General features: G+C 38.2%; 1 protein-coding gene across 3 annotated transcripts in view; it reads right to left on the bottom strand.

Annotated features, from left to right (window-relative positions):
* The window catches only part of LOC105671360 (uncharacterized), a 62,884-nt gene that overhangs the window by 38,422 nt on the left and 1,547 nt on the right, over positions 1–22,915 (bottom strand). Inside the window, exon 1 of one of the 3 annotated variants that reach the window (XM_012365451.2) lies at positions 200–1,123. The exons of the other annotated variants lie outside the window; for them this stretch is intronic. Within the exon in view, the coding sequence (XP_012220874.2) occupies positions 200–258 (59 nt within the window). The 5' untranslated portion in view covers positions 259–1,123. Of the gene's footprint in view, positions 1–199; positions 1,124–22,915 lie in introns of those variants that run through there. 3 annotated transcript variants of the gene reach the window in all.

Below are 22,915 nucleotides of genomic sequence, written 5' to 3'. Positions count from 1 at the left end.
CAAGGGGGGATATCGTGAGATGTGATACAAAAAAAAATAGGTAAACAAATAATCTTCCACAAGGTTATCGAAACCTAACACATCAATATATAAACATAACAAGATATACGAGATCAATCAACAATCTACAACTTTGCGAAAGCCCACATCAGCGATCTGGAAAAAGTATTAATAATAAAAAAATCGTAATAAACGTTACCTTCGGGCTCGACGAAGGACTAACGGCTCAGGGAAGACCCCTCGCCGTCGGCGTGTCATGTCATTTCGTCGTGCCTGATCCTCGATCCTCAGCCTCGGCCCTTATCTTCGCCCTTATCCGTCTTCGAGTCAAGTGGTACGCATCGAATGACACCGCCTACGCGCTATCACTACTTTTTCTTCCGCGCTGCCGGATATCCCGCGGAGAGCCAGCACACAAACGAAACAAGACGAAAACGTGAAACCGGACGCGCTTTCTTCTTCGGATTGTCTGTGTCTGCGCGTACGTATGTGAGTGTACGCGCACCAGCAGCTGCTGTAGCCGCTGTCAGATGAATGCAGAGTGAGGAATGGGATACCTGAACGGGGAGGAACTGGAAAAGGGGGAGTTAGCCTTAATCCCTGCAGTTCCTTACGGTCCTCCAAAAATTCATGCACGAAATTTGATTATCGCAGCGGCGGTCACTCGCCCGCAGAAACACGCGCCAAGTTTGAATCACTTTGAATCACCAATTTTCAGTCACTTTGTACCTTGCGCGAGAACCGAGACACCAGTGCCTACAAATCCTACGAATTCTTTTGACACGATCAACCCTTCCCCGCTGGGAGACCTTTGTCCGTTCCGGTTCACCCAATCAGGTTGAAAGAGTCGCACCTGGAAAGCCGGTCGCCGGTCGCCACGCGAAAGGACACGCGTGAGGACCTGTTACGCTCACCTCCACATCACCAGCCGGCATATTCTCCAAAACTGCAAGGAGAATAATTTTGCTCGAGGAGATATCCGTGGAATTGTCTCTATATGACAACGCGAACACGAGAGGACGTCAACTCGCGGTTTCGGTGCCAGCAAGAAAACCGAGACGAAAATACTCGTTGTACGTCGTGTCCGCGTCTCGCTTCGAACTGCCGCCAGACACCAGACCGAAGTCTGCGACTAGGGGGCCGTTCATGGATCGAGAGGGGAGCAGCTCGAGGGAAAGAGAGAGATATGTACGGCACGACAGAGGAAGAGAAAGAGAAAGAAGGAGAGGTGGTCGATTGGTCAACTTACGTGGCCCCGACGGGAAGGGAGATGCCATCGGGACCCAAGGGGCAATGAGGAGCACACATGGAAAGTCACGAAGGAGCAAACGCACATCTGCACATGTCGACGAAGCTGGGAGGAGGAAAGACGGGGGAAGCTTTGTCGTGTGACAGAAGGGAAGATGGGGCCTTCAATCTGTTTGCGTGTCACCAGCCCTTCGCGCGACGTCCAGTCGACGACGGTGATTGACGCAAAAATATATTGCAACGCGACTTTTATGCTCTTTCAGTAATTTAATGATAAAAGAAGGTGTGAAGAATAAGAAAAATCCCTTGTTTTAGACAAAGAGGCAATGTTAACGCGTTTGCGACGAAATTAATGTCTTTATATCTCTCTTTAATTAAATCTATTTTTATTAAAATAATTAAATATTACTCTTATAAAAAGATTATATAAATAACTTCAACATCACGTTTCATATGCAATCATTGAAAAAAATTGATGTATTTCCGTTCAAGGAATTTTTTATCAATCCATAAAGATATATCCAGACACGAAAGCTGAAAGAAATTCTTTAAGTCGTAATCTGGCAAGGCGGATACGTTAATTAGCCGAAACAAGTTCTCAGAATTCTTTTCGTTAAAGCGTTCTTTCCCACTAAAAATCTTTACTAAAAATCTTGAATCTTCAAATTGTTCTTTTCCGAATTATTCTTGTCAAATTTAAACAACAAAACCCCTCATTATGCTCTTTTATTCAAATACAACGTTCTTAATTTTATATTAATATGTTAAAAATTTGTATTTCTACTAGATTATATATTAAAATAGATATGTTATATTTCACACTTTCTTCGCACAGCAAAATAAAAACGAAATTGAAAACACAAACCGCAAGCAAAATTACAATATAATATTGGGAAAGCACTGTGCCTAAAGAAAAGAAATTTCTCCGATAATAAAGCGAGTGGAATCCAGTTCCGTTAGAATAACAGTCAAGAACTAATATTCGACATCTCTTAACTGTTCAACGGAAATTCGAAGAGGAATTTTAGCGGCTGGCTGGAATTTTCTCGTCTCGAAGACGCGACTAGGAAGTCGAGGTAGTAATTAACTCCTCGATCGTATCGAAAACTGATCACGTGGCGAAAAGGCGAAATCGGATCCAAAGATACGCAGTCGCGCTGAGAATATGTGGGAAGACTTACGACATGGCATATGAGAGTAAAAGGATACCGGCCTACACGAAGGATCACGATCCCGGCAACTTTCTCAGCTATGAATTTAAAAGACAACCCATTATCGTTCGCCGGCCAGGCGGATGATTCGCGCAATCTCGATCGATCGAACATATCCTGCACTGTAAGTGTGAATCGTCGAACAAGAGAGCGACTTCGAACGAGACGAAATGGATTTGCTCGTCCAACAAAATGCGCGCGATTAACATTTTGCTGTCATAGAATTGCGTCTTCAATCGCATCATATTCATTATTGATTTGATTTATTATTGACTGATACGTATTTATGTAGTGCAAATTGATCCTTGCACGGTTAAATACAGATTTAACAATAATAAATCTCAAATTTCTTGTGACAACGATACTTTCACTCATTACTCGTGATTTATTAAAATGTTTAAACGCTCGCGTTTAAGCTTTTTGTGTGGCGGACAGCAAAATGTATCTCTTACGCTCTAAAGTGAACGAAACAAATTACGATCAGATTTCTTTGCATGCGTGCAAATAAAAATAGATGCTAAGCGCAGAATTAATATGTTAATATTTTACATGACGCAGTTTTTCACGCTATTGTAAAAAGTAACAACAATTTCAAAATTATGAATTAATTTGATAAATGAATAATAATAAAAAGTTATATTTAAAAAAAGATTAAAATAATCCTTCAACAATTTTTGTTAAAATTTGTCCAACAACCTGTTTTTCAATTACGATCGCGCAAGTATTGGTGGATTATTGTCGGACGAATAAGTTTGCTAATTTCTTTTCTTTTTGATCGCCGTCATATTACGCGGTTGTGTAACAAGCGTGAGTGTACCCTATGGCGAATCGAACGAAAGAGAGCGGCCTCATGAAATGTAGGTTACACCGGTCAAGAATAAGATAAGAATAAGATAAAATAATGGAATGGAAATAAAATGGTGATAAAATGCAAATCAACTAACCGCAATAACCGCAGATAAAATTTGATAAAATGTGTGGTGCGTGCAAAAATTATCGCGACATATTTTTTCATAAAAAATTTGCTAAATGGCAGATAAAAAAAGAAGTAAAACGGATCAAATAGATTTTTTCAGAAGCACTAAAATAATAAACAAATTTTTCAATTATATACTTCAGTATACTTCAATAAGTAGAAAGATATTAACGTGTAAAAATCTGTTAAATTGGAGTACGTAAAAATCAAAATACTGTACAGACTCTATCTTAAAACTCATTGATGTTCTTTTAATGATAGATTCTCTAACAATTTAAAAAAAATTAAAAACTAAATTATAAACAAATTAAAAATGAGGCTCTTCTATTTGTTAAAACACAAAAAAGAGGAGTTAAAAGAGTTACAGTAGGATCTAAATGCTCAAACTAAATAATTAATACCAAACAGTCAAACGTTTCGACCATGGATTTGGCCATCTTCAGAGAATAACATTTGACTATTTGGTATTAAATATTTAATTTAAGCAATTAAATCCTGCTGTGATTCTTTTAATCCTTCTTTTCCTTTGTGTATTAAAAAAATCTTTTTATAGAGCCATATTTTTAATTAATTTAAAGTCGATTTTAATTAAATTTTAATTTAAAACTTAATTAAAAAGTAATATTGAATATGTAATATTGAAAATTATAGAAAGACATAATAAAAAATAATCTCTTTTAACATTTTCGTTAAAAATCTCAAAATTGTATAGAAAATCTATCATTAAAGAGACATATACGAGTTATGCAATACGCTGTACGTAATATAGTATTGATTAAAATGTATAGTAATAAAATTGCGTGCAACTGTTGCATTCAGTTACTTATTGCATCGGCAATAAGATTATTGCGCGTCGGATCGCATTTGCGTGTCGGATTTTCCATCACATGGCCCTCGAGAAGATTCTCGTTAAAGAAAAATGACAGGATATATCTTAAGTAAGGCCTTCCCAACGAAAGGAACAATAGCATGCTCGCGGTCCGCGAGCGGATCTCACAACTAGGACACGGCTGTCACGATCGTCATTACGGACAATAATTGTTTCAAAGGATTTCCTCGATATCTTCGCACCGAGCATTGCTGGATATAGTCAGCTTGGGCGCTTACTATCAAGCACAGAATGTCCTACAAGTTGTACATAATATTTTCTTCAATTTAAATTTGTGGCCCGAAGGTCATTATTTCCAAAATCTTTAGATTATTTATATTAAATTAATATTCATAACAATTAAAGAGTTTTACATTAAAATTTAATTTGAATAGATAGGAGAATGTCGCGGAACTTAATTCGTCAAATATTTTAATTTTTAACTTTTTGTAATTAAAAAAATTTTTATTTTATTAAGACAATGTATTCTTTTTAATCACATATGTGATTAAAAACATATGTGATTTTTTTCTGGACATTATTTATCATTAAAGTACTGTAATACAAGCACGTTATTGTGTTCCGCTACATTGTTATAGAACAATAATTGGTACAATAATGAATTATAGTATAGCGCCAACGAGAGAACGAGAAGATATATATTAGTCTATATATAGAGTTTAAATTGCATCGATTAATGTTTGAAATTTAATCTTGTTAACTTTGTTTTTTATTTTATCCTATCATAAATTTGTCCATTTAGACAGAACAAATATTCCAGCATCAAAATAAACTTTTAATAAAGCCATATGACAATAATCACAAAATTAATTAACAATATAATAAAATATTAATTTTTCTCTTACATCTTATATCTTTTAATTGCAAAACTTAACGGTTGAAAGCGAGATATTTTCACGTTTGAATTATCATGCCTATTATTCAATTATTCACGTTGTCATTAGTGCATTTTGATAAGCAGATTGGAAGCTTAACGGTCTCTGTTAACTGTTCATCCGACAAATACATTCTGCATTTCTCTATTACGCCAGTTGCACCGTGAGCCAGTGACAGCGCCAGTTTTGTATTGCAGAACTGTTAACAAGCGGTGTGCAGGATGTGTAATTACTCGCGCGCTCGACTGTTACGATTGTCCCGAGGATCCCGCTTGTCGACGCTACCGTGATCAATCTGAGAAAGACGCTTCGAGACGAGCTGTTACGATGGCATAAGCGATTGAGAATTCTTCAGACTAGCGAAAGATCGCAAAGATTTTCTTCTTGCCGTTTTATCTCTTTGGAAATAACTAAATATTTTAAAACATTACGTCGATGAGAGATTTCATCTTATTTTGATCTTGTGCTTTGCAATATCTAATTATTATTCGTAATGAGATGAAACAACATAAAAACGATAGAGCAAGAGGAATAGATAATTGCATAATATATTAGCTATTCCATTTAGTTACATGGATTCTCTATCGTCCTTTACCTTCGCCATTGGGAATAGATAATTAGATATAATTAATGTATGTATAATCCAATTATCCACTTTCTTTGTATCTCAGAGTCCCTTTATACTACTAATGAAAAAATAATGAATTTAATTAACAGTGTACGCGATAATACACGGAACTCTCGTGAAACGTTGAAATCAATGAATTAATTATTACAATAATCATCATGAAAAAATAATATTTAAAAAATTATCGTTGTGTTTTTTCGTTGCATTTTTTTACAATAAACATCTCTGCGTAATTTTCTGGTAAATTATATATTCGCGGAATTTCTTGTAAAATAAATTAAGAAAATATCTCTCGTATGTTACGTCACGTACGTTACGATACTCGTACCTTTGTGAATACACGTCCTGTCTACTCTTTCGTGTCGCTTCCGAAATCACAACACTCCGATACAGACGACACGAACATCGCGTTTTGCGAGATGCAACGATAAAGCCTTGCTTGGAGCGCAGCTTTATGTGAGCCGAAATGCCGATGAAATGGGCAATATGCAACATATCGATAACAATGTAACGTGCGCAAAAGCGATATCGCTCCGCTTTGAATCACACGGATCTCGCGTGTACGCATCGTTATATTTCAAATATATCGACATGCTGTTTCCCGTGGTCCATAAATAAATATTAAGCTTCCGCTTAGTATTTTCGGCCTTTCGATACGATTTCCCGTTGAATGCAATTCGTTCTGAATGTTCCTCGGTTAAAAAAAAAATAAAGCTTATTATGCGATCAACAGTTTTCAGAAGGATCGGAATGACACAGAAATGATCAATAAAAAATATTATATAACGCAAAGAGCAATCGTTCAGGAGATGCACACGTGTCGTCGGTTTTTCACGCTCGCTCGAACAATCGCGACGAATTGCATTTATTGCCGAGTGACCGAGCCAAGAACGAATCTGCGAGTATCGTTTCGTCACGAGAGCCGCGCGATCGCGAACAACAAGTGAGTAGCACATTTTCTCACGTCTGCCACGAGTTCATTCTGCGTTCGACCTTTAGCGAATCCGTAGTGCAACATGCGCTCTGCGATATTAATAGATGGTATTATTGAAAAATGTGAAGGCGTGGTTTCGTGCCGAGCTTCGGATATTTATAGATACAATTACAAAGTAATTGAGATCAGAGAAAAGTATTCAGTTCTTCTAGAAAAAAATACAAAGATGTCTAATTGCACTAAAGAGAAAGAAGAGAAAAATTAATACATTTCTAAATTATTTTAATTTCCAAAAAGAAAAATTTCTACTTGAAATACTTGTATTAAAAATAAACGAATCATTTTTCTGCCAGAATTTTTTTCATTTCTCACACCCAGAAACTGTAGTACAACGAGAGATATCATATTTTACATTTTTATATTTTAATTGCTTCTTGTTTCATTCTTCAAGCTCAAAGGAATGCTTTGACAAGACATAAAGTGACAGCGCAGAATTTGTCAGACTCTGATTATGTTTAGCTGTATGCGGAAGTGTTAACACACACGCCGTCGGAATCAATTTACCTACTTTTTCCTGAGATTTATACCGCGCTAGTTTTTCTCAGCTTTACACACCGAGTAAATCCTATTCGCGATATTACGTGGCGATTAGATAATGGGTCGCGCGACGCGGAAGTCTAATTAAGAACACAATGAGCGTCGAAGTTCAAATCGCGCGCGTGCACGTATTCGCGATGAGAAAAGGCGTGTAGAAGTAGGATGCTTTTCCACGGTCGGTGGTAAGAGGCGAAAGTCTTGCGCTGCACGGTATCGCAAATTTACGATTTAAGGTCCACGAATTATCATTTCGCAACACCGTTACGCTGCTAAAAGTAGGCTGGGATGAAATGTGTGCAACCGCATCGTAAGAATAAGGTCTCCGCTAATAAGCACGAGGAACGATTTTGCGATTCCAGCGATAATATGCTTGACTTGATATCCAACAATATCTACGTTCAAGTACACACGCATGTGATTTTTAACCCGACGCCTGTCAAGCGTGTCGCGTTTCCTCAGAAAAAACACATAATGCTAATTTTTATTGCATGCTCCATTTTTTACGCAAATTAATGTTTCAAGGACAGAAATTTTTATTTTGCCGCTTTTTACGTCGTATTATAAAATGAGGTATTATAACGGAGTGGCTATTAAATTATGCGCAGACACTTATTAATTACTTATATTTTGCGTAATTCGCATTCTTATATCTCCAATCTCGGTAATACGAAGCAGTTTGTATAAATTATTCTTGAGAGAAATTTAATGTGTGACACACTTGTATTGTGAGAATCATAGTATAATCGTGGTATAATAATTATGTCACTTCCGCGTTGTTAATAATTTGCATAATTAGCATTACTTTAAGTGTCGATCAAGAATATTAATTCACGTGTTTGTTAAAAAGTTCACGTCAGAAATATGCACAAAATTCTAAAAACAAATTACTTGTTTGCATTTCTGCATAAGTTTATATGATTTTTTTTTATGTAAATCGAAATTTCCAGCTATTTTGCACAAGTAAGTACTATCTGAGTCTAGAATCTTTTTTTTTTTTTTAACACCCTGTATTACATAATGCGACTTGCAAAAGTGGAGTTGAGATGGAAAGAGCGGCATACTCGTAATTGCCAAACAACAACTACCGTTCAAGCGGCGGCCTAGAACGATCATTTATGATCGCCCGGCAGAAATTGATCCTGATTTATAACCCTCGTCTCGATTCGCTTCTACAACATTCATCGTCCAGCTAATCGTCCGTCATTACCGTTAATTCGGTCGGTTCGCCGTCGTCATTAATCGCGCAATTTTGCGCGACCTGTCGATTACGCCGCGATTGCACCTCCGCGATTTTATCCGCACGAATCGATCGCGACCGCAAGCCGACGTTTCGCGTTTCGCAAAAATTCCAGCGCGCGGTGCTTCTTTGCCCGCTTCTCTTACTCAGAGCGCATCCGAGAGGAGGGCCGAGAAGCATCTGAATGATTCATAAATACAGTGTACGGGGAGACCGAGGCGCTAATTAGAAAAGTACGTGCTTGCTGAAACGATCGACCTCGAAGCTTTCGATACGGCCGTCGTTGGCGTGATGTCATATCGCGTTTTTTGCGGGGGTCATTAAGTCTTCTTCACAGAGCACGCGCGCGCAATGACTATCCGCGGATAAATTTCATCTCTGCAATACGCGAAGCCGTTGCGCGTCCTTGCGAAATTCCTGGCAAGGAGCCTTTAGCAAAGAGAACTTTATTAATACACGTTATGCTCGAGCGCTAGAACTCGGAATGCGATGCGATTGCGTGATGTGCAATAGTAGACATGGGGTTTTTTTTTTTTTTACAAAATCACGTAGGAATACTTTGAAACGTTTAACTATATATTATCCGTTGTAGCGCTAAAGATTGCTGTTTGCTAAAACGTTTTATTGCAAAGACAAAAAGATGTAAAGATGTATGTGATGCAAGCATGCTATCTCGTCGCATCTTTTTTTCCGATAATTTAGAAAACGTTATAGATTCGATTATAGCGGAGCTATCTTCGCGGTCACAGACCTTAAACCGTAAACCATCGCGGAAACGGCGAGCCATTCAGCAGCGATGGCAGCGAAAGTAATTCAATTTCTAATCGACCGCATGCTCCGGTTGCGCATCTCAGAGCGCATTCTGTGTGCTTCCGGATGAACAATAAGAAACAGTATAAAAACTGCGAGCACGAAGCTTGCGTAACGCTCCATCGGGAAATAACGCAAATAGCGCTTGGAAACTCGATAAAATTCCGCCAAAGAAACCAGCAGGACACGAATAAATCAATTTTAATGAGCCCTAGATCGTGGTTCATAGCGTCGCGAAACATAATAGCCATTGCTATAAAATATTGTATAGGACATTACTTTCTTTTTGCGAACTCAATCCCGCGATTATCATGAATCTCCATAATACACGACACCCCATTAATTTGAATAATCGAGGTCTTATCTCGCGACGTATACAGTTTAACAATTACGCGGCACCTTGAGTCACGCGGTTAACGCCTGCCCCGCACACGCGTTCTTATCACGCGCGAGCCGTAAATTTACAGAATACTGTCAGCGAGTGCGTGCGGAAAGCGTTATCCTTTCCGCGCTCTCGTCCGGCATCGTGAATCACCGACATTAACGACAGCTCGGCCTGGCGAGCCACCGTAATCTGGTTCCACGCGGACGTCCGCTTCTTCCCTTATTTATTGCCCCTAAACGCGCGCATCGGAAATAAATTATTTAAAGCGCCATTTCTGCACACTGTTCCAACTATGAAACTTACGAGAGCGTAATTAATAACGACCGAACGAATGCCGATCGTCGCCGGCGTTCGTTGAGTTATCGGCGCGTTGCGTGCGTCATTAAGCGATTCGCATTATCGTCTTAAAAGCAGCCTGCCCGCAATCCGCGATAAATCGATCGGCACTTAGAAGCAATTAAAACTAAGTTTGCAGAAAATATCTGAAAGTTTGTAAAAACAAATACAGTAAAAATTTATTTCGCGCAATTGCGTGTCAATGATGCGGTTCTGCATCAGACTATTAGATTTCACAGAAGATAACTTATAGAATCTTTTAACATGAATTTCTCGCGTCTCTTTTTTGCGCACGTTCGCCGAAGCGTGAAATTACAACATTAGATCACTGAAAATTGTTTAAGTCATGGTTCATCGGCGAAATGAGATATCGAATAAAAATGCAGGCTGAAATATGTCAACCGCGCGAGCATATTCCAAGGATAATTGCAAATGAGTTTTGCTTCGACGGAATTTTAATGCGAATTTCAGTTCTTCCGGTATAGAGTGCTATAACTATAGATTGCTATAAATATTTCCATAAAGATTCCGCTAATAATATCTCTTTAATGTGATGACCGTCAGCACAATGACACACAGGAGCGTGCGTTATCAAGCATACGAATGACTGTGTTTTCATCGAGATTCCTGACAGCATCGCGACGATGCGCGATGCAAAGGTCAGACGAAAACACTGGTAGCGTGTGCGCGCAATTAATAAGACTAGTTGGCATTTCACCCGTCTCCCTTAGGCGCGAATATGTTAAGTGCCAATATGAAATTGTTTACCGTTATAATTAATTGCCGATTCATCGTCGATAACATATATTTTGTCGATAAAATAATAACGGAACGGCTAAAACTAACATTTTTGGTCTTTGCATAATCGTGACGTAATTGTTTCCTCGCTGTTCGTTACTTGACGAGGGAAAAAAAAGCACGAGAAGTAAATTGATAGTCTCTATCGAGATATTTAAATAATGAAGCCTTTCTCTCATACATTTACACGAAGACGCGCTTATTCGTCGTGTTTTTTGCATCTATTTATATTTCATTAGATCATCGGTTCCCAGAAGGCATGTTTGATGAGAGTATGCGTAATTAAAGGCCCGCCGCAAAAAAAACCCTTACATTACATTGCATGGTCGAATAATGAAGTTTCGCAAATCGAGAGAGATCGAGCGCTTGAGAAATAGATTGCCGAGCAGTTGTCAAATTACAGATTCTCCAAGCAATTTGATAAATTTCACATTTTATTTTTAAAAAGATATACTATATTAAACTCAAATAATAAATTTTATTACTTGTTTCACGATAGTTTCAACATCTTGAAGAGATTCAAATTTTTCTTTCATTTAATTTTATTTGCAACATTTATTGAAATCATCTTTCTTCCATTTAAGCTTTCGCGAAGCTTCATTATTAATATACAATTCCAAGAATTATAATATACAATATGTTGATTCAGCTGAGAGCTCTGGCATCGAGAGAGCTTGGCGAACCACGAGTTTGCCGGTGAGTTTTTTATCAGTCGGATACGGAAGTACAATCGCGCGGTCGATTGTTTTGCCGAAGGCGCGGGGGTCGGTTTTTTGCCGCGGTATCGCCAACAACGTCTCTTCGCGCTAATCGTAAGTATTAAATCTTTCGTAACGACGAAAGGTCACCGCGCACGGTATGATGCACTAAGAGAGAAGACCAGCTGCTATCATAGTACGTATCCTTTCCCGTGGCCTTTCTCTTTCACCGCGTGCAGACCGCTGCTGCACTTTCCCGTCGCCACGCGGCAGAGTTTTCGATGTCGCGGTTCGATATCGCGGGCGTATCTCGAAAATCGATCCGGCCGGCGGAGAAACGCGCGCGCGGACGAAAGTCGCTCAAACGCGCCCGACGACAGCGGCGCAAGTTGAGCAAGGGTAAGATTTCCATTTCTACACGGCGAGACCTTGCAGGTCGTTGGAACGAGCGCGACGACAAAGGAGCTCCGGGTTCGCGCGCTCGTTCTTACGCAAACGCCCGGAACGAAGTCGTGCAAGGCCAGTCAATGCCATGTTTTCGATCCGCGCGATTGACTTGGCTCCCTCGGAGGCACTTTCCTCGCGCGCACGTTGGCTGATTGTGAGAGAAGCTATACCCGATCACGAGAAATCGGCGTAGCGCTTAATACACACGGTTGCTGCAAACGCCGACACGCCTAATTAGCGCGCGTAGCGCGCGCAATTAACGCGTTAAAAGGCAGTACTTGTACCGCGCTTTAGAGATTAAGAGTCAGCGAGTGAGAAAGAGAATTTAACCATATAGCTGTAATTTTCCTTCTCTTCTTTCTTTCTAAGGATTTCTAATCTTCTTATGTCACAAGAAAGGCTTTCTAGTAATGCATTTCATATTGATTAATAATTTGCGTAATTTGATATACTTTTGATTGCAGTTAAAATCCATATTGAACCTTGAATCATAGCTGAATCAGAATATAGAAAGATTTTTTTCTTTCTCGAGTAAATCATTGATAGATGTCTAATATCGCAACTTTACGAGTGTCTCATTAAAAAATGAAGATTGCGCATATATATTTATCCCTACCGTATAATTATCTCTATGTGCAATACACTTCTGATTTGATAGCAGCGGCCTGAAATAAACTAATTTGATCGCTCAACGACGCTGGAACGTAACACCGCGACGCGAAGGACTTCTTTGCTCCAGAAACGTCAGCGGCTAGCAGCCGCTTCGTGTAAAATAAGTGGCGACCGGTGCGCGCAGAGAGTCGAGTCCGTTATGCAATCGCACCGTCCTGCAGACGGCCCTCTTCGTCGAACGACGGCGACCGGAATTAGGACAACCAGCGAGGACGCTGTGTAATGCACTTTAACGCTGATGCAGGCCTTCCTGCAATCTACGCGCCTCCTCCCGACGCGAACGTACGCTCTGCCTCCCTTTAATGAATAGAGTGCATTCTAATCTAACGACAAGTGCTACATGACGGCCGTGGATATCTCTAATCGAGCCGATTTTATTCAATCGGTGCATATACAGCAACATTGCGCGATATTTATTTACTGCGTGATAAAATCTTTCGATTTGAAGTCTATTTTTAGAATTCGTGAAATGACTTGTATTATTTTCAGGAATTACGTCAAAAACATGTTATTTAAAATGATTAAATTATATAATATTAAAAGATATTGTGTAACGATATAAATGATTAGCCAAATGAAAGATAATTTGCATATTCTAGTAAAACGTTCATTAATGAATAATGAAACTTTCTTTTGCAATAAAACAAGTGAGAATAGAGATTTGACATTTATGTATGCGCTATCGTAAAATAGAATGACAATTTTATATGCACTGTCTTGAATCTTGAGATCTCGGTATTGTATCTATGACGTCACATATGTGTCGAAATAATTATAGGCTTGCTTGCATCGATACTACTACATTACTACTGTTACAACATTGCTCACACTAATAAGATTATATCTCGGATGTCTCTTGTGCCATCGAATAAAATGTGCTTTCGCACCGAGGCTATCTTGCATTAGAGACGAAAACGGACGTGATGCTCTTTGTATTCCATTTGCGTTCATCAAGACGATGCAAGTGCGACGGCCCGATGACCGGAAAAAAAGGCGCGAACGATGTCTAGGACAGAGAAACGCGCGTGCTGATTTTTTTCTCCTCTTTATTTTTATGTACGCGAATCACGCGGACGAATCTCACACCGCGTAAGTCGCGTTAACGGACGTATTCGTCACTGTCACTCTTTACTTTTCTCGCGCGAACTGGAAATGTCCGTTGAAAATTGCGTAAGGCGTTAAACGCGCGTGCTAACAATTAGGCCGAGGCGTACGGCGGAACACAAGGTGAAACAGATTCGCGCGAGTCGACAGTACGCGTTAATCGACGCCCGTGAAGGCGGACTCGTTTCGTCACGAAACGCATTCTTGCACCTTCAAACACAGCATAAAGAAATTAAACGGATGAGTACCGAAATAGCACACATGCGGAATAAATGGTTTTAAAAATGATAAAGAAGGATGACGAATATTTTTCAGTCTTTTAACCCGATAATAAAAATTTGCAAGAAATAGCTGAAATGTATATATAATTAATAAATAAAGTATTATATACACTTTTTAAATAGATTATGTATTTATAATCAAACTTCCTCATTTTTTTCCATTTTTTCCTTTTTTGTTTCTCCTTTCTCTATTTTTGCATTCAATGCAGGATATTTATCTAATCATCTAAACATAATCATTAAAATAAGAGAATAAGAGAAAAGATAAAAAAATACTAAATAGTAATAAAATTCAATATTAATAGATAATATCATATCTGATTTTCATGATTGCGGATCAATCATAATGCATAATACATCTATCGGTTTTTATTCGCTTTCTCATACGATTTCGTGGTCGGAGAAATCTAAAACAGTGACAGAACAATGCAGCGAGAGAAGAAAAGCGAGAAAGAAAGAGAAAATCAGGAAAAAAATAGAAACTTCTCTCAATAGATAAGAAATATTTAATAGTTAAATATATGAATAATTGAATAGAAAACTTTAAAGTAATTGTTATCAAAGCCTTTCTCTATGCACTGTTAGACTCCTAGATATAATACAAAGTAATCCACACTTTTCCCTATAAATAGCATAATTTGGAGAAAACTGATAGCCTCGGGACATATTTAAAGTTGAGTTGTAACATCGCTATTCCATTTTGCGGAATAAATTTCTATTGATTTTTTTCATTTCTTCATCGTTTCTCCTTCAAACGCTTTATGTAATAGGCCGCAAACGCAAGAAGAATACACGCGAAAAGCATTTACATAACTTAAGATCAAGCCGCCGCGCTGCTGCGCGCTACTTTAACTTGCGCATTGTTACGTTACTTCGTTAAGACGGGCTTTGCCGACAAATTGCCGGGCGTGAAACTGACCGAACTTTAATGACTCAACGCGCGGCTCGCGAGAATTTTAAATAGCGCGAGGCCGATCGGCACGTTCGCCGAGATCCACCGCCGAGACGACGAGGCGGAGTTTCGTGACACACGAGTATCGCGACATCCGGCTGTCGGACATCGGCGAGTAATTAGCGGACACCCCGAGCATACACGATGTTTCGCGTCAACTTGGCGCGCAAACTTATCACGTTACAAGGATGCGTTATCGGAGATGGTGGGCGCGAGACGCGGGGATCGCGTAACGAGATTCTAAAGGGCCGGTTCCTCGCTTTCACATGAGCTTATAGCGTCGGAGAGAAGTTCTTTCGGAGAAAGCGATAACACCTCTCGAGTGCGTGTCTAACGTGTAACTTCCTCGCTTACAACGTCATCGCCGATAACGGTAACGGGGCGTCGGCATGAGATAACTTCGTGATTTTGCAGAAATATGCACATCGAGTTATTTGCACTAAGAGCTATCTGGTTGTTTTCTCTAAAAGCATTAGCGTGTTTAATCTTATTATTATAGAAAAAAACCCACGTTGCGATTGCCTTTTCATATCATTAGCGATCACTAATTAAAAAGTGGTAGTAGTATACAAGACCTATTCAGGATCTATTAAACATAAAATGTAGCCATTCATGCGATATGTTGTAAAGACAACTGCGTTTTATAGTTCCGATAAGCCGTACATACTCATACTTTACTTGTTTTCTAAATTAAATAGCTATTTTTCTCCAATTACATCACTAATTAATTAGAGACAGGATTTTATTATACGCGATAACTACTTGTGATTTCAAGATTTTCTATTTAAAAAGGAAATTTATGCTATGTCCTCCAAAAATATTTGATTTTTGCTTCACAAGTCAGGTACGAAGTTTGCGCATACCAGCATATCAATAAGAGCCTGGTTAAATAATCATACCGAATACATTGAGAAGGTATTCAATTTTAAAGCGCAAAAGAGTAGCCTGCTTTTGAGATCCTTTTAAAGAAAACAAGAAGTCTTTCAGAAGCTTGTTCTATGGGTTCTAAACGTAAAAAATGCAAGAAAAAAATTCTGTTCTTTCAGAGAATTCTAAAGTCTTGAAAAATAAGAAGAAACATTACGTTTCTCGCATCCGTTCTACGGCGAGCGTTCGACAACTTTCTCGGCGTTCCCCGACACCGCCCTCCCGCGCGGGACGATATTTTTAAATCTTGCGGCATTAACAACAACAGCAAACGGCGCGGGAGGGCCACTCCGCACCTCCTGGAGAGCGGAGAAAGATACACATAACGACTGTCTCCGCGAAGAGATCTCTCGGCAGGGCAATGGCCCGTCAAGGTCGCGCGTTGCGATTGCATGCACGGGCGCACTCCCTTCCCGAAGTGGCGAGGAGGTGAGCACGCGAGAGAAGCATCTATCCGACTCCACCGAGTTGGAATAGACCTGACTTGAACACCGGCGATTCATCTCCCCCATGCTCTCTCTCCACGTGGGGACTGACCTTCGTGACGTAACGGAGCGAAAAACGGATTCGCGCACGCTAGTTCTATTACGCGCCGGCAAATTACACATCGCCGGAGGTGTATCACATACATTTTCAGGGAAGCATACGAGGGAGACAGGCGTCAGGGAGCGATCGACGGCGACGGCGACGGCGAAATACATCGGCGATTAGCTGCCATTAAGCTGCCACGGAGGACTGCGCGTTCGTCGAGACTACCGCGATAACGATTAAAATTCGCTTTTTGCTCGTACCGTATTCTGCCAGAAATTTGCGCGCGCCCGATGGAAAAGGTAATTTACTTTCAATACGTCGTGCTGCGGGTATGCTTAAGTAGTTGCTGAAGTATCTAAATAGCGTCGTATAAACGCGTATCGCTGCTTCAAGGCAGAAACGCGACAGAAATAGGTTTATCCAAATTAGAAATTAGAGATAAAAAGATTTTCATAATTCATTTGCAACTGGTAAACGTATTTTTAATTTCGAATAATATAAAGAATACCAATAACAAATAAAAGCTTTTTCCACTGACAAACTGAATAAAACTTTACTTAAATAATGTTCTAAAATTACTTGATTTCTATTTTAGTAAATTCAAAACTGATTTTTGCAGTTATGACAGCTCATCACTCTGTCTTAATTTACGGTCCAAATATGGAAACTTTATAGAGAAATACTAAAACTCATATTAATGAGCTCATTACAGTGAAACTCGTTTGACATGCATATCTAAAGTTAGATTTGTCGTCAGACGCAGTTAGAGTTTTAAAAAGGCAAAAGAAACTATAAATATGGAAAACGCCGGATGGAAAAAATAAGAAAGATTTACTATCCAACTCCAGAATAATATGTATGTAGTTACTAAAGTTTATTCGAAAAATACCTAGATGCAAACATAAGCATACATCGCTCTTTTGTACACGGTATATCCTGACATTGCTAGATATTCTCTTTTATGCGCAAAATTGAACTCAATTTCTACAAAATTCGATTAAAAGCCACTTATCGCAAAGTTTAATGTAAAAGGTCTCTTGATGTATTATTTTTATATAATACTTGTAAAAATTTTGTATAGAAATAACTGGAATTTAAACTGACTAAGCTGTCCCTCTCTGTCTCGCAGTTAAATTGCCAAGAACAAAAGATTGTGTCAAATTTTGAAGAGAAAAGTTTGACTGAAAGAAAAGTTCGCATAACTTCTCGCTTCTGATATTCCAATTTGATATCGCTGCAGAAAATAGGAGTCTTAAACCCACTTGTCAGGCACGTTTAAAGTTAGATTTCTGTCGTAAGATGCAAGAGTTTCGAAAAGAGAAAAAAAAAGGAGAGCGCCGGGGCGAGAAACAGGCGCCTTGCGTTGGACACGCGCCAACTATTTCGAGTCCCACAATAGCAATCTTATCGTTCGTTGCTCTCTCACGACAGCCGTGGAACGAGCGCGCGGTGTTAATTCGCACGAAAGGCGTCGTCGCGGGCCGTTGAATTTTCAGCGGAAAGGATCTATCGTTAACGTTCAGGCGACTGTCCGATGCGTGCTTTTTAGGCAAAAATAACGGGAGACTTCTTCGTCGGATTACAGTAAGCGAGCAATGAACGCACGACCTGCAAGTTATTATAGAGTTCCGCCAAAAAACGTCGAATTATCTCCTTTATTTTTGGTAGTATATATAAAAATATCAATAATCCATATATATAACGCAATAAAACTCTTCAAAGTTACTAAAATCACGTCTGAAACATTTTTACGTATTATTATAAATAAAGAAGATGGTTAGATCGTATTTTTCACAATTTATAAATGATTAAAACTCTCTCCATTTGCGAAATACATTTTCAGTGCAATTTAATGTGCAAACCAATTCCTACTCTGCTGTCTCCGATTCAATACCGAATCAATAGCTCTGTTAATTAGTGCAAAAATGAAAGGAGAATTACTGGAGAAATAAGATAATTGTTGTTCCCGCAAAATTATAACATATTTTGATACGTAATGATTGCATATACGAAAATTCAAACTGTATTGGTACACTGAAAATTTACATAATGCAGAGATATTTGTACACCTGCATAATAGTCAACTTATCGACAATTATAGTAGCTGGACGAAGCTTTAAAGATTATGTTAAATTTTTAATATCATCATCATAGCATCAACGTTAAATTTTAGTATCCATCAATGCCGCTATACGCAACTTAAACTTACGTTACCGTGACTTATTTTAATCCTGGCACGGGGCAAAATTGCATAATTAATACCGTCTCAATTGAGTAATAAAATGGAACTAACGGAAACTTTATAATCGTGAAATCAGTAAAAAAAATTTTACGATATAAATTATAGGCAAATAATTCTCCAGTAATTATAGGTAAAAATTCTTCAGTACATCGGAATTAAACAGAAGCAATGTTTATAGTCAATTACGGTCAATGTCGATTGCATAATGGCATAATAACAGATTAATCTGCAAAATAGCAGATGAGAATTAAATTAAATTTCGTGTACTTTCACAGAAACACATTCTATATTGTTATAAATAATAAATAATATATATTTGTTACCTAGAACAAATATAAATGAAATTAAAAGTCAATTTTCTTATTATTTATATAATTATTTGGATAAATTGATGAATCTCGGTTTTTATTGTTGACGGAGAAAATTACCAACGATAATTGTCATTGATTTTATTAATATCGGAATTGAAAGTTAGTATCGGAATCGTGCAAACCAGGAACGCTGCAGGGAGCGGACTTTCGACCTTTGAGATTCGCTTTCGAGGCGTCGAGCTGCCTCAATGTCGGAGCCAACTCGACGCGAGATACTTGGTGTTTGCATTCCGATCGAGGACAAGTCGTGACGCGAATCGCAAACCGTGATCTTAATGACCTTTGTGCGTTCACTCACGCTTTCACGGTGCGATAGCGAGCCCTTTACTAAATCCAGAATCGCGGTAAAAAAGCCCACTTTCCATTCCAATTATATATTTGTGAACAAATAACTAATATAAGTATAATTCGGAAATCTATTTAGAGAAAAAGTCTGTTCCACTCGTCGATTGATTTCTGCTCGACTTGAATAAAATCTTCAAATAATTATTTTTGATAAGTAGATATACTTATATTTATAATTTATTTCGAATTTAAGCATTTATTTATCAAAGATAAGTTTTTAAGAATGCATTTTACTGAAATCAAACAGCTACTGATCATCGATTGAAACAAGTGCCTTTTCCAATCAGGTTTCTGAAAATTGCACGTTTCTCTAACTTTCGACACGCGGATATTCCGGTTTACCGAGTCGGAAACGACGGCGTTCGGCTCCACGGCCAAAGAAATTTCATCGAGTTCCGGTAAATGAAGAATCTCTTGCAATCACATCGCGACGGAGGAGTTGTCGTTTCTGCTCTGACGATCGCGACTTCCCGACTTTCACGGAATCGTCCGCCGCGGTTCGCAGGATTGGTCAATCCGGGATTAATGCGGGTCAGGTGCGACGGGGACAGCAATCTTTTTAGCTGCGATTTATTAACTCTTATTACGAGTCCTTGCGAGGGATTAGCTAACCCGAGATTAATAATGGGAGAGTGCAAGCGCGCTTATCGCGTCGTGTGATTCATGAAGTCCTGGCGACGCCGCGACAGGCGAGTAAAAGTATATAATAAATAAGTTAAGTTTATAATAAATGAGTTGAACCGTGAGTAAAAGGAACTATTTTTAATTATTTCGTCATTCGTGTTAAAATGCGCGCAATTCCTCCGCGATAAAAATATCAACCACAATAAGAATCAACCGCAATAAAAATATCAACCGCGATAAATATTTGTGAACATGTTTGTGTAAAATCGTCGACCGACTTACTACATTCGACTTATTAATGCGTAAAAAAATTGAGACTTCTTAATTTTTATAAAGATGATAAAACTCACAGAACTCACTCATCTTTTTAATAATAGATTATCAGATTAACTTGAAATCGATTTTTCTTAGTAAAAATGTCGAGACATTGATAAGTAATAAAAATAGAAAGGCTTACAAGAAATTGTGCTTTAGAAATAAATAACAGAGTTATATTTTGCAATTAATTTCAACTAAACTTTAATAAAATTGTAATTTAAAGCTCGAAGCTATTTAAAAAGATATATAATGTGGGAAATTGGAAAAGCGCGATAAAAGATGATCTTCCTCGACATTTTCGCTGCGAAAAAAAATCTACTTCTAGTTGATCAAAAAATCCATCATTAAAAGGACAATTGCGAATGCTGAAACATTTTATATACAACTTGTATGTAATTTATTTTTTATATGTAACTTTGTAGTTTAATTGCAAAATAAAAGATAACCGACTACATCAAAATAATAATCTAATTTAATTTCACCTTGTGCTATTCGATGTTGATGTCAGAGGACCAATGTGGTCAGGTTATTTACGTGCGTTTGGTAGCAGAGGAAAACACGACACGAAGAGACAAATAGGTGTGATTTACTGTCGTAGGACATGACGCGACGCGTGACATCGGTATTCGGCACGCGAAACGTACTAACTCCCAGGAGGAGGGAAGATAATTTAATGAGCGTTGCATCGTAAGGATAACTTTCAGCCGCGCAATTTCATGCATATGACATCCGTCGGACGTCAGTCGCGGGACACGGGGACTCTCATGGCCGTAGAACGCTCGTCATTAATATCCATGAGGTTAAAACGTACATCCGGCCACGCGTTTTCGGCATCGAGCACGTAGAAGAGATAATTTATGGTTTATCATGTAAGACACCGATTGCACATGGACGATCGATCGTGGTCTATACTTAGCGATTCTCCCATAATTTATTTTTGTGCTCTTTATCGGCTGACTGAGTAGATATGTTATCACGCAAAAAAAAATACTGGATCTAAAAAATGAGACTTGCTTTAAATAAAAAGTTGAAGTTTAAGTCGAACAACATTAATTGCGACTTCATTATTAGTATAATACAACTTAGATTTTGACAATTTAATTATTGCAATTATAATGCAAAGTTATTAGACATCGATATCTTCAATAAAATAATTCTATTTGTAAAAAAAATATAATTATATCCAAAAATCATAAAATAAATCTCACTTTTCAATGTTGATATAAAATATATATCTATATGGCAATGCAGTTAATAAATCGATAATGAAAAAATACGATTATATCATATCTTGCACTCATAGCTATTCTGTCGTCTATCGTTGGCACACACGCAACCGCTTTGAAACATTTTCTAAGTGGGCTAGTAAAACAATCACCATACGAGGCGCAGCGGAGCACATAACGCGCGCTATTATAGGCCATACAAAGAGACGAGTCGTGGATCTAAATTGGTTTCGTCAATCCTTGATCCGTTTGTCCGTGCAAGCTGCGGTGCACGTGTACGAATCGTTACGTCGGTATGACGACGATAGCAATTCGCCGAACGAGCACCGCCGCTCGTGTGGATGCTGCGATAAGTAGCCCGGGAGTTCGTATGTTAATTTTACAACATCGCCCGTTAAGATCTGCGCAATCCCCTCGAACGACTCGGCGCTAAATAAAGACACGACATAAAAGAGATCGAAAGGATCGTTAAAGACCGGAGTGTCGACTTTTCTACATATATCATTTTTCTGACAGAACAAACTTCCTTAAATTTATCTTTCATTTTATAACATGAGAAATGCATATATAAGTGGCGTTAACAACAGTTTACGATATGATTATGCTTTATAGTTTTTTTTCAAGAAGTAATAATTTTCAAAAAAATATAGCACTCACAGTTGTCTATAATATTTTCAATTCAATGTTGATATCACATTTATAAAACAATATTTTATATGCAAAATTAATAAAATATTAAAATCTGAAAATTATTAGAATTCAAATAAAAATAGTAAATCGTTTCGTTTTACTTTCCTGTTGATTTTGTATTAAATCGTATCAAAATAAATATTTCAAACATCTTTCATCGGAAAAAAATAGGAAGTAAATGTTATGCAATTTCGTAACAGCCAATTGAACAAATTGCGTGGCCTAAACGCATAGAACGTCCTACTTTTGCCGCATAATTTTTAATAACGATTCTTTCGGCCAATTTAAAGTCAATTTTGCAATTATTATACATTTTCGTAACAACGCGAATAAAATACAAATTCGATGGAAATATAATTCACTTGAAACGAGATAAAATATAATTTTCTTATCTATTCTCTTTCCTGAAGATTAATTCCTCAAAAAATGCTCAAACTGCCAATTAAATCATTAATTACTTGAAAATTGCAAATGTCCCGACATTCTCATTGAGGTAAAGATTGGTTCCAGTCTAGCCAAAGAATTAGCTATTGAAAAACAATGCGGCAGAAGCCTGTATTGCC

The sequence above is a fragment of the Linepithema humile genome, chromosome 6, assembly GCF_040581485.1.
Source record: "Linepithema humile isolate Giens D197 chromosome 6, Lhum_UNIL_v1.0, whole genome shotgun sequence".
Classification (NCBI taxonomy): domain Eukaryota; kingdom Metazoa; phylum Arthropoda; class Insecta; order Hymenoptera; family Formicidae; genus Linepithema; species Linepithema humile.
The sequence above is the reverse complement of the archived record's forward strand: the minus strand, read 5'-3'. Positions and strand labels throughout refer to the sequence as shown.